Genomic DNA, 12,047 nt, shown 5'->3' with positions numbered 1-12,047 from the left:
CTTGGCTGCCCCTTCTTGTCCCGGGCAGACCCTTCCTCAGGGGCCCAGCCGGCTTTCCAAGGTGGAGGCCATGAGGACCCTAGGACCCTCTGGAGCTGAGAGCGCAGCTGGTGTTACCCGTGAGGTGGGGAGGTGACAAGCACCTCCTCCAAGCACACTCAGGGTGTGGGGACAGTGCTGGGGAGGCAGCGCCCAGAGGGGAGGCGGGTGAGCAAGGCTGGGTGGCTCTGGAGCCTTTGTGCCCGAATTTTGCAGACTCCTCCTGCTCCCTCATCTGGGCCCAGGCACCCGAGACCCCCCTGCGTCAGGGCCCTGCAGTGGCTCCTTGAACAGGATGTGTGTGCGTCAGGTGACCTTGCCCAGGCTTTTAACCCAGAAACAACAAAGACTGTTTTCTGTTTTCAAAAGTAAATCACTTTGCTAAAACAGTAGGAACAAACAGAAACAGACAGCTTCACTTTAAAAGTTTGATTAAAAACCAGGGGAAAAAAAAGTTTGAGGGCCACTAAGACCTCCGAGACAAGAAAGTCCTGCTGGGCAGTGAGTGGACACTGGTCAGCAGGGTGGCCTCCGGGACCCAGACAAGATAGTAGGAACAAGACAAGTGGCAGCTCCTCTCACTTGCAGGCGGAGAAATGTTGGGTATAACCAGTCACTGGTACCCGCGCACTGGCTCAGCCCACACTGGCCTCCGCTGGCCACAGCATCTCCATCTCAGGCTGAGGCTGGTGTCACCCCTGCAGCAGCTTGTGCTTGACGGCCGTGCTCTCGGAGCAGAGATGCACGAAGAGGGTGCCGGCGGCCGTGCGTGCCCGCAGCTCCTGCAGCTCGTAGTCGTGGGCCCACTCGATGTTGCCCCACTTCTGGATCTGTGGAGAGGACGGGACAGGCTGCAGGGTGACTGCCAGAGCCACAACCACCCACGGCTGCGGAGAGGAGGCATGCAGGGGAGCGGCAGGTGAGAATGGAGGCCTGGCCTGCCCACCCTGACACTTGGGATCTGCCTGCATTCTGGGTGTCCAGAATATCTGAAGAGCGTTTTATACTCAAGAGAACTGTGTGTTGGGGAGAAAGTGAAGTTCAGAGAACGACGGCCCCGCTTGGGTCCTGCAGCCAAGGACAGAGCCCAGACCAGAAGGCAGGCTTCCTGCTCCTGCTGCCCGCCCCTGCCCCCACCCAGCCGGCTCTGACACCATAGTCGCCGGCTCTCTCGTGACACAAACCAGCTTCTCCCCCTGGCATTTTTCCAAGCAGATAACTAGACCAACTTGGGAAAAACTGTCATTACAAAAGGCTTTTCATCATGCTAGGAGTCAATTTGTAATAGCAATTAACCTTCTGAGGCTGGAGAAGTAACAAAGGAACTGCAGAGAACACGGTGATTCTGAGTTAAAAAAATACCAACGGCAGAGCAGCCAAGCCTTGTTCATTCTGAGCTACTACATCAGACATGGACTCGAAGCAGCCTCGGTGACCACAGTGTGCCGGTCTTGTGTCCAGGCTTAGCCTCCGTGAGCACACAGGTGGCCCCAGGGCTGAGCCTCCACCGCAGTGGGGCCCCACCTCCGCCTCACCTGGTACTCCTCCTCCAGGCGCGACAGCAGGACAGCCTGCTCCACCGTCAGGCGCAGGTCCGTCAGGCCCAAGGTCAGCACCAGGGACTTGAGCTGGGTCACCACAAACTCAATCCCTATGGGGACACAGCCAGGTTGGCCCAAGGGTCCTGCTATGTGCAGGGAGCCACCAGGTGGGGTGCCAGCCCCTCCACCTTCTCAGGAGCCTCTGCTCTCCTCAGGAGTCCCTCCTCTGCCCCTGCCTGGGTAGGCACCAGACCAGGCTCTGCCCGTCAGAGCGAGCACTCCACCCCTGTGACTATAGCTGGGACAGGAGGACTGGAATGGAGGCTCCTGAAGAGGAGACAGCCACGTCCTCCTGGGAGGGGTGAGCCTGCCAGTCCATGAACCAGGTGACAGCGTCTTCCCCGCCAACCCAGTGCTCTGGCAATCCTGGGCTCTGCACACCATGCCCATCATGCCCACCCTCCATGGCCCACAGGAAACACCACGCACCCTGCAGGGCCCACATGTTGTAAGAGGCCAGGTGGCTGACCAGCACCTCCCGAGTCCGGGCGGGGATGCTGGGCCCCGTGATGCTGGTGGAAGAGCCGATCTCCACGCCGTATCTAGAAGAAAGAGGCCCCGTGTGAGTCTGTCCAGCTGCACAGCCCTGCTTCCGGCCAGAAGCAAAGCCCCAGCCTGCCCAGCACACACAGGCCCCACTGGGGGTTCTGGGAGCCACTGCCGTCAGGCCTCCTGACCTATAACCTTCTGCCCCTTAGGAGCAGAGGACAGATCAACTATGCATGAAGCTAGGGCTGGCAAGTCAGGAAGCAGGGGCCACAGGCAGCTCCTGAAACTCGAACTCATTGGCATGAAGGTCCATCAGAGCTGTGGGCTGCCTGCTTTTCAGAAGGAAGTCTTCACGTGTGAATCATAAAAGGCTTCTTTCAAATACTGTTTTCCTTACAACGGTATTTGCATATATCCTGTGGTTTAGTCACTGTCATGTCTGATTCTTGTAACCCCACAGACTGTACCCTGACAGATTTCTCTGTCCATGTCCATGGGATTCTCCAGGCAAGAACACTGGAATGGGTTGCCATTTCCTCCTCCGGTGGATCTTCCCCACCCAGGGATCGAACCTGGGTCTCTTGCACTGTAGGCAGATCCTTTACCGACTAAGCCACAATCCTGTATCAGTCAATCACTTTTTCACATGTTTATTAATAAGCCTCCATCACACACACAAGGCACTGTCCCAGAGGACATGAGCTGGCTTCAAAAACAAAACTTTCAAGAACAATCATAGCTATGTAAAATGCAGGAAAAACATAATGAAATGAAAGCAATTTTTGTAATTTTCTTTCGTATATCACTGATCTTTCTCATTGGTTTAGAAACACTCTTCCTGAAGCTTCTCATAGTACAAATGAAACACAGGAAGGGGCCACATTTTCCTGTTATCTATTAATATTATGGGTGAGAAATCTTAACTGCCACCAAAAGCGGACAACTTCGTACCACAGCAAAAACCTGCAGGCAGCGAGCTCATGTCTCACGTCACTGAACTCCCCAGTGAAACAGCATCGCATCCTCACGGTTCTCTCGTGGCGTCCAGTTGTCAGGTTTTACCTGATCCTTCAGTGCACTGGCTCCACCTCTTACTACAAAACCAGAGGATGCCAACACATCATGGGTGCAGAAAATGTGTACAGATGAAAAATGCTACGTCCAAACCACTCCAAGTGTGCAAGCTTACAGAATACCAAGGTCGGAGAGCCCAGGCTAGGAGCCCTTCCCAACAACCCTGGGATGAAATAAACCTGACCTAACCCCGCTCACATCACTGGTCTGTCTACTCTGCACAAGTGTCTTCCTGGGAAGGAAGCCACTGGGCCTCACCAGTCCCTGGACTGGCCCTCCACAAGGCCCTGCCCAGACTGTCCTCCATGTGTGTCCAGGTCACACACCTGGCTCTGTGACTCAGCCGCAGAGCAACTGTGACAGCGAGCAGGGTGGGAGTGGCCAGTGGAGGCACCACTGTGTGCCCAGCAGTGTGCAGCACTCCGTGTACTCCTCATGACACCCAGGGAGGCAGGGGTCACGAGCCCCACACACAGAAAGGGAAGCTCAGAGGAATCAGGTCACCAGCCCAAAGTCGCACAGCCAATGGGGCAGAAGCACTCAGCTGCAACCACCCCCAAGGGGGCCTGTACTGTCCAAGTCCTCTGGTGCCCCGAACTCAGAATGTCGACCAGCTCAGGGCCCTGGCTGTCCAGTGTGGCCCAGACCCCAGCTGCCGGGTGTGGGGCATCTCACCTCTTCTCGGCCCAGCTGATGACTGGGTCCCACTCATTCCTCTGCAGCTCCACCAGCGTCTCTGGTTCTTCCACCCTGTAGCTAAATCAGTGCAAAAGTGTCTCCATTAATAAAAAAGTACAATTCTCTCGTCCAGTGACAGATACAGAAACGTGAAAGGCAACAGCAGAAAACCTCTCCACCACCACCCCTCCACCCCTGCCTTCCCCCTATATTAGCAAGGCTCTCTAAGAGTGGCCCAGGGCTCATCCAGGACCTGCTGGAAACCCACACCATCACAGGGCAGAGACCAGGAGCCTGCAGCTTCATAAGCCCTCCAAGGGTTCCCTGGACCCTTGACTTTGAGTCCCACTGTCCCAAACGTCCCTGGTTATTGACCAGTCAGGGCCCACAGAGCTGCCCAGTGCTGCTCGTTACACTACACTGTCCTGACTCGCACCCCTGGTCCTAGGATTCTGTGCCAGCTCATCACTGCATCCTGCAGTCCCCTCCTCTCCCAAGAGGCGGCAAGACCCAGCTGCCTGTACACCCCTTGTGAGCCTGCCTCCCTCCCAATTACAGATGCGGCTGCTGGTGGCCCTGCCTGATGCCACCTCAGGCCAGGCCACTGTTCTGACCAAGAGACAGAGCTAGGGTCAGCTGAGTTCAAGGGTGCCGGGGACAGGAACCCAACGGGTGAGCTCAGGGAGGCCAGGCTGGTGTGAGAGAGTGGCAGAGAGGCAGTGGGGGTGCAGAGGGATGGAGGGGGTGCTGCCCAATGGGGAGGAGTGGCCCTAGGGCAGAGGGAGGCTCCCATGGCTCTACTCTCTGAGCTGGGATGCTCCCAAGAAGACCCCCTCCCTGAGCTGGACTGGAAGGGCACCCTCCCTGTCATCAAACTGTCCCCAACACAGATGGCATAGACATTCCAACAGCAGCACCATGGCCTCTGCAGGGGCCCGCTCTGCCCCTCGCCCCGGAGCAGACTTCAAGTGCCACCTGGGTGGTAACCCCAGAGCATATGGGGGGCTCAATTGTTCCTTCCGCATCCAGTCAACACCCTAAGAACCTGGCTGCGAAAACAGCCAAGGAGGAGACCAGCTTCTGGATGCCAAGGACCATCTGCAGCCCAGCTGAGGAGCGATGACCATGCCTGTGAGAACATGCTAATGGTCAGAAGTGACCCCTGGGCCGTGGAGCCTGCGACAGCCACAGAGGCTAACAGCCCCTGCGTCCCAGGCCAGGGGGCAGCTGCCGGGCTATCGGAGGGCTGGTCCTGACACTGGTGCATCCGGCACGTCCTCTGTCCCGTGGTCTGCAGAGCAGTAGAGTACTGAGGAATCAGAGGGTCCACTGCCTCCTCCACGGAGACCACTCTGAGCAAAAGGCCCGAGGGACCTGCTGGGGCCCTGGGAAAGGCCGCCCACACATCCATTACCAGACGGTGTCGGTGTCCAAGAACTTCACGGCCGCCCGGATGAGCTGGTCCTTGTCCCGCTGGGTGGGGTTGTCCAGAGATGTGTTGCACAGTGTGGTCTGGATCAAAGGCACAGAGAGAAAGCCCATCAGCATCCTGAGGGCCTTGCCCAGGCCCTAGGAGGAATGAACTCCCTCAAGGTCTCAGGCTCTGTACCACCAGGCCCTGTGCTATTTTCCAGGAGATGCTACCACTATGACAGCAGTGATGTCTCAGAGCCATGGACACCCAGGCCCAGGGAGACCAGAGTCAGGAGACATGAATGAACTGCTGGATCCGGGCAAGTTGCTCACCACCCAGTTCCCTGAGGCTCAGACGGCAGGGGACAGAGCTGCCAGGCCAGGACAGCTTCTCTGGATCCTCCCTGTGGACTGCAGAGCCACTCTAAGGCTCCGTCTGCAGCCGTCACCCCTGCTCCCCCACAATCCAGGGGAGGCTGGCTCACAGGCCTGAGGCCGAAGAGCCTGCCTGGGGCCTGGGTCCACGTGCCAGGAAACATGGACTCTCCACACATTGTCTCTTCCTGACCTAGACCACCACAGAGCACAAGAGCCAACCAAACAAAGCGTGGCTACTGCAGTGGAAAAGTGGCCAGGGAAGGACTTGTGTTCCAAGACTCTGGAAGAACCAGGCCCTGGGCTGGGGGTGGGGTGGGCTGTCTGCAGGGGGCCTCCCAGAGCCTTACTGGAATCAGGACAGGACCCCTACTTCTTCCCAGGGCCCCAGGAAGCCTGTGGTGGCCACAGGGGCAAGCTGTGACCTGTTACCAGGTGCATGGTGTACATCTTGATGGTGTCCTGCTGGGAGTCCCACTCAGTGGCTACAGCAATGGCCAGGGCCTCACTGGGGACAGTGAAGAGCTTGCCTTGGGGTGTCCTCAGCTTCCTGTGGTCCAGGTTGATCTCGAAGCCACCTTGAAAGATCAAACGGAAACCTCTCAGGTTGATAGGCAGAGTGGAGTGATCACCCCTATATTTAGCTACTTGATTTGATGCAAGATGCCCCAAGTCCCTTCGTGGGGAATGGCTTATAGAAACATACCCAACAAGAGCACTGGGACAAGCTCACCAAAGAGCTGGCTGGAGGTGAAAAGTGTCCCTCACCTCCCATTCACAGAAATAAACAAAAACAAGAGGCAGAGAAAATTCCAGACACTCACCTTCACCCTGTGAGATGCTGACATTCTGATAGAACCTCTTCCTTTCTGTGGGAAAGATTTTTCAAAAAGTGCAGTTACAGGAGGAGTGGAGGCGCTCATGACCTCACTGCTGACACTGACACTGACCACCCAGACTTCCATGGCAGCGCCCAGTCTCCTCGCTCCACATGGTCAATAGCTACTGGGTAAAGCAGGGGAGGAGGAGCCACAGCCCCACCAGCTCCCAAGGACAGTGGCCATGTCATGAAGCTGCACCTTGCCTGACTCCAAGACTTCTCCAACGCCCCTCCACCCCCCAGCACAACACACTTGAATCTACAGATGGTGTGACCACCAACATGATGAAGTATTACGATGGCAAAATTTACCACCTTTGTCTGAAATCACAACAGTACTTCTCTCATACTTTTGACCCAAATAGGAAATTCCCACTGCCCACTGCTTTATGTGCCAGCCTGGTCTCACTCAGACAGCAGGTAAGACCGAGTCCAGAGACCCCCGCATCTGTTGGGAGACCTGGGTCAAGGCGTCCAGACTATGTCCAGCACGTTTTCCAGTGCCTGGTAGGGAAGCCAAGTCCAAGGCCATATCCGGCAGGAAGCAGAGGGCTGGGGTGGGGGGATCTCAAGACTCTGACCCATCTCTGGGGGAGATGGGCCCACCCACCAGCAGGAAGTGCCAGCAGAGCATTCTACACATGCCAATGGCTGGAGATGGGTCGAGAGACCTGGGGGTTGAGGGGCAGCCGGGGGTGGGGTGGGAGTGGCTGGAGGCAGAGATGGATGACAGAGCTTGAACCACACAAAGCTGCCGGGATAGCGAGATCTCCCTTGAGGGGGTCTTCGTCCTCTGCCCACCTCCTCTGCCCTGGCCAGGCCACTTCTGCACCTGATCAGAGATGTCAGCCAGTGGGCTCAGGGCTCTGCTGGGGGAAGGAACAAACTTGCTGAGGACCAGCCCCCTCCCAGGGCAGGACTCAAAAGCCACCCTGCTCATGAGGTACGTCCTGTCTCATGGGATGACGGACACTAATCTAGGCGAACAATAAAGCAACCGTGGACGCCAGAGGACCAGACAAGCTGCAAACATGCACCGGGAAGGCTCGTCTCGTCTGGGCTAGAGGAAGACCTCCTCACAGCCAGATGGCACCCAAGAGCCGCAGGAGAGTGGGCAGGCCCACCTGCACTGGTGGCTTTCCAGGGCATGGGGGTGGGGAGTTTCCAGGAGAAGGAACCGTTCACAGGAAGGTGCTGGGCCTCAGAGAGCGGGTTTCAGAGCTAGGAAGGTGGTGGGCAGGGTGAGCCTGCAGTCACAGGGCAGAGGATGGCTGGAGAGGCCCAGATCTGGGGAGGACCCTGGCAGGTCACCGCAAGGAGGGCTGACAGAGTAGGGAGTCACATTAGGGGTTCACACAGGCGCGGAGAACAGGATCTGGAAAACTCAATTGGTGGAATCCACACTCCCCAATTTCAAAAGACAGAGGTTTTCTGCCGGGACCCTCCCAGGTCCAGGGTCTCATGAGACAAGTCATGAGACCAGGAGCCCGTGAAGCACCCACATGTTCAGTGATGAGGTGAGCTGACAGCAATGGAAACCCCATCGTTGGAGATGGGAGAGACAGGCTAGTCATACTGAACCCTTATTTTGAGCACAATCACTCCCTTTACAGAATATCTGTTTCTATGACAAAACCACACGTGGTACCTTTTAAATGGCAATTTTAAGGACTATGCAGATACAAAGAAATGCGAATGTGGAGAAGCACTGAATTTTAAAAGCTGGGCAACAGAAAACTGGATGTATAGGCAGAGAACGCTAACAAGCGGCTGTGAAGAGAGCACAAGTGGAAATTGACGTCCATGGGGCCCCTTTTCCCTGCAAGGTTGCTCCAATCCATATAAAGAAACAGGCGATTTTCTGTGTCACCTCCCCCGACACTCCTTGTCCTGTCCCAGGCTCCCTGGGCTAACTAGTGCTCTTTTCATCAGCCTCAATCTCTGGGCAGGCCTTTGCTCGGGACAGAACTGCAACCCCCACAATGCACCGCGAGCGGAGGCCGTGCCTCCTCCGAGCGGCGTGACAGCGGTCTCTTTCTAAACAGCGCCACCTGGCGGGCCTTACGCCTCACAGCTAGATTTTGACTGCCCACAATTCTGGGGCGGCTCTGGACTAACTGGGAGGGCCAAGTATATAAAAAACCCTCTCAACTCAATAATAAACAGACAAGTAACCCAACTTAGAAATGGTCAAAGCATCTGAATGGACACTTCTCCAAAGAAAATGCACAAGTGTCCAAAATGCACCTAAAAAGATGTTTTTTGACATCATTCATCCTCAGTTCAGTTGCTCAGTCGTGTCCGACGCTTTGTGACCCCATGAATCACAGCACGCCAGGCCTCCCTGTCCATCACAAACTCCCAAAGTTCACTCAAACTCACGTCCATCGACTCGGTGATGCCATCCAGCCATCTCATTCTCTGTCGTCCCCTTCTCCTCCTGCCCCCAATCCCTTCCAGCATCAGAGTCTTTTCCAATGAGTCAACTCTTCACATGAGGTGGCCAAAGTACTGGAGTTTCAGCTTTAGCATCATTCCTTCCAAAGAACACCCAGGACTGATCTCCTTTAGAATGGACTGGTTGGATCTCCTTGCAGTCCAAGGGACTCTCAAGAGTCTTCTCCAACATCACAGTTCAAAAGCATCAATTCTTCGGCGCTCAGCTTTCTTCACAGTCCAACTCTCACATCCATACATGACTACTGGAAAAACCATAGCCTTGACTAGACGGACCTTTGTTGGCAAAGTAACGTCTCTGCTTTTAAATATGCTATCTAGGTTGGTCATAACTTTTCTTCCAAGGTCATTCATCCTCAGGGAAATTCAAATGACAGTCCTTCACACCAGCTAGGAAGGGCATAGTCAGACAGACAGATGTCGGTAAGGGGGCAGAGAAACTGGGACCCTCACACACTGCTGGGGAAATGTAAAATGGCGTGACCACCTTGGAAAGTGGGGTGGCCAATCCTCAGAAAGTTAGTTAGCTACCGTTTGATCCAGCAAGTCTACTCTTGCATGAGTGCTAAGTTGCTTTAGTTGTGTCCAACTCTTTGTGACCCTGTGGACTGCAGTCCACCAGGCTTTTCTGTCCATGGGATTCTCTAGCCAAGAATACTGGAGTGGGTTGCCATTCCCTTCTCCAGGGGATCTTCCTGACCCACAGATCGAAGCCGGGTCTCCTGCCTTGCAGGTGAATTCTTTAACACTGAGCCACTGGGGATGTCCTGTCTATTTTTAGGTTACTTCCTATGAGAAACAAAAATACATTCTCACACAAAAACCTGTATTCAAATGCTTACAAAGGCATTCAGAATAGTCAAATGATGAAAACCACCCAAATGTTCATCAATGAATGACTGGGTAAATAAGACATGGTGTGTCCTCAAAACTGAATATTACCAGTTATGAAAAAGAATGAAGTACCGACACGTGCTAACCCTAGGACAAACCTTGAATATACGCTAAATGGAGAAATGCCAGTCAAAAAAGACCACATTCCATTTATATGAAATGTCCAAAATAGGGAAATCTATAGATACAGATCTTTGGTGGCTCAGAGGTTAAAGTGTCTGCCTGCAATGCGGGAGACCCCGGTTCAATCCCTGGGTTGGGAAGATCCCCTGGAGAAGGAAATGGCAACCCACTCCAGTACTCTTGCCTGGAGAATCCCATGGAGGGAGGAGCCTGGTAGGCTACCATCCACAGGGTCACAAAGAGTCAGACACGACTAAGCGACTTCACTTCATAGATACAGAGAATGAAGTAGTGGTTGTCTAGGGCTGGAGGGATGGGGCGGGGGCGGGGTACTCAGAGTGGCAGCTAAAGGGTACAGGGATCCTTTGGGGTCATAAGAAGTTTCTAGAACTGATGGCAGCAGAACTCTGAGTATACTGTGTTTAATCGCTCAGTATGTCCGACTGCAACCCCATGGACTGTAACCCGCCAGGCTCCTCTGTCCATGGGGATTCTCCAGGCAAGAATACTGGAGTGGGTAGCCATGCCTTCCTCCAGGGGATCTTCCCAACCCAGGGATTGAACCCAGGTCTCCCGCAACGAGGGCGGATTCTTTACCACCTGAGCCACTAGGGACCATTAAACTGTACACGGTAAGTGAGTGAATTCTAAGTGCATCATCTCAGTAAAGCTGTTTAAAAATTCTTCAGGGCAAATGTATCTACCACAGCAATTACTATAAACGGGCCAGATGACTAAACACTTTTCCCCCAAACCGCTCTAGCATCCACAGCACGGTTGGCAAACATTTTCTGTAAAAAGCCAAAGTGTTTTAAGCTTTGCAGGCCATCCGGTGTCTGGCACAACCAGCCAACTCTGCACCGTAATGAAAACAGCCTTAGGTGTGTGTCAGTGAATGAGGGGGGCTGGGTTCCAGGAAAACTATTTACAAAAACAGGTGGCAGGCTGGCCTCCCTATCTATAGCATCTCCCTCAACCCAGCACAAGCTGTCTCTTTAGATGAGGCAGACACTGAGAAGCTAAACCACTTGTGCAGACAACAGACAACTTGTAAGCAGAGACCCCCAGCTTGGACTTCACCGGTGTACTTCTCAGCTGGACAGGCAGGCTCTCTGAAGACCTTTCTTCTCTATGCAGCTGATGGCTGGGACAGCTGGTAGGGGGCTGGAGGCCACACGGGCGTCCTCGGAACAGGTCCAACACCGCAGTGACCTTTTCCTTACCCCCAACTTCAGCACAGTACTAATTGGCTGGAAAGAAAGCGTTACTGTCTTCACTCACTTAAAGTCAGTCCCACTCTTATCCCAAAATCTCTCCCTAGGAGTAACGAAAGATCCGCTACAGAAAGCCTCATCCGAGTCGGAAATGCAGGAAGAAGGCACGGGGTGTCAACTCCTTAGAAGAGGTGGCAGGTATTCTGGGAGGGCAGCAGGAGGCAGGGCCAGGACAGCTGCGGAGCAAGCGGCCGGGATGGATGACTTAAAGCCGGTCGCGGGGACACAGAAAGCAGCCTAGCAGACTGGCCTTTGCCCCGCAAACCTCTCAGAGTCTGCTTTGCGCCTCTGGCGCAATCCCGACCCAGAAGTCGAATTTCCCCGCCTGAAAACAAGGATGACCTCTGCTTCCCCAATGAAAGAGAGAAAAACCGCACCTGCCAAAGGAAACGACGCGCGTGTGCCCTGGAGCGATCCCTGCCCTCGCGGGGAACTTCCCTCCCGACGTGTGACGCTGCAAGGCCGACCCCTCAGCCTGCTCCGCCCTGGCCTCCCTCACCTGCCGGGGGCACGTAGGCCCGGATGGGGGTAGGGAGCTTTGGCCCCAGCCCCTCGGAGGCGGTGAGGCCACTTCGGGGCAGGTTCAGGAGGCGACGCCCCACGTCCCGCAGCCGAAGGCAGCGCCTCCACATCGCGCGGGGGCCTCAGAGAATGACCGCTGGAGACCAGAGCGCGGGGAACACGGAGCGGAGGGACCACACGCCGCGTGCTCAGACTCCACAAACCTCCTCACCGGTCGCCGGCACTCTC

At 55.1% G+C, this 12,047-nt stretch overlaps 1 protein-coding gene across 1 annotated transcript; it reads right to left on the bottom strand.

Annotated features, from left to right (window-relative positions):
• Window positions 1-453: 453 nt before the first annotated feature.
• Window positions 454-11,951, bottom strand: ATPAF2 (ATP synthase mitochondrial F1 complex assembly factor 2). Its single transcript, XM_019982159.2, has 8 exons — window positions 11,797-11,951; window positions 6,494-6,538; window positions 6,102-6,247; window positions 5,296-5,393; window positions 3,879-3,959; window positions 2,070-2,182; window positions 1,575-1,690; window positions 454-869 (listed from the first exon to the last, which is right to left on the bottom strand). The coding sequence occupies exons 1-8, from the start codon at window positions 11,927-11,929 to the stop codon at window positions 732-734; spliced, it is 870 nt and encodes a 289-aa protein (XP_019837718.2). The 5' UTR covers window positions 11,930-11,951; the 3' UTR covers window positions 454-731.
• Window positions 11,952-12,047: the final 96 nt, after the last annotated feature.

This window comes from Bos indicus, chromosome 19 (genome assembly GCF_029378745.1).
Source record: "Bos indicus isolate NIAB-ARS_2022 breed Sahiwal x Tharparkar chromosome 19, NIAB-ARS_B.indTharparkar_mat_pri_1.0, whole genome shotgun sequence".
Lineage (NCBI taxonomy): Eukaryota > Metazoa > Chordata > Mammalia > Artiodactyla > Bovidae > Bos > Bos indicus.
The sequence above is the reverse complement of the archived record's forward strand: the minus strand, read 5'-3'. Positions and strand labels throughout refer to the sequence as shown.

Bases quoted from the DNA above. Each gene is read 5' to 3' on its own strand.
- ATPAF2 (XM_019982159.2), bottom strand. From the start codon at position 11,929: ATGTGGAGGCGCTGCCTTCGGCTGCGGGACGTGGGGCGTCGCCTCCTG. The intron at 5,394-6,101 runs GTAACAGGTCAC...CCTTTGATCCAG, and splicing joins AGATGTACACCATGCACCTG to ACCACACTGTGCAACACATC. The intron at 2,183-3,878 runs GTGAGATGCCCC...TCTTTCTTCTAG, and splicing joins ATCAGCTGGGCCGAGAAGAG to ATACGGCGTGGAGATCGGCT.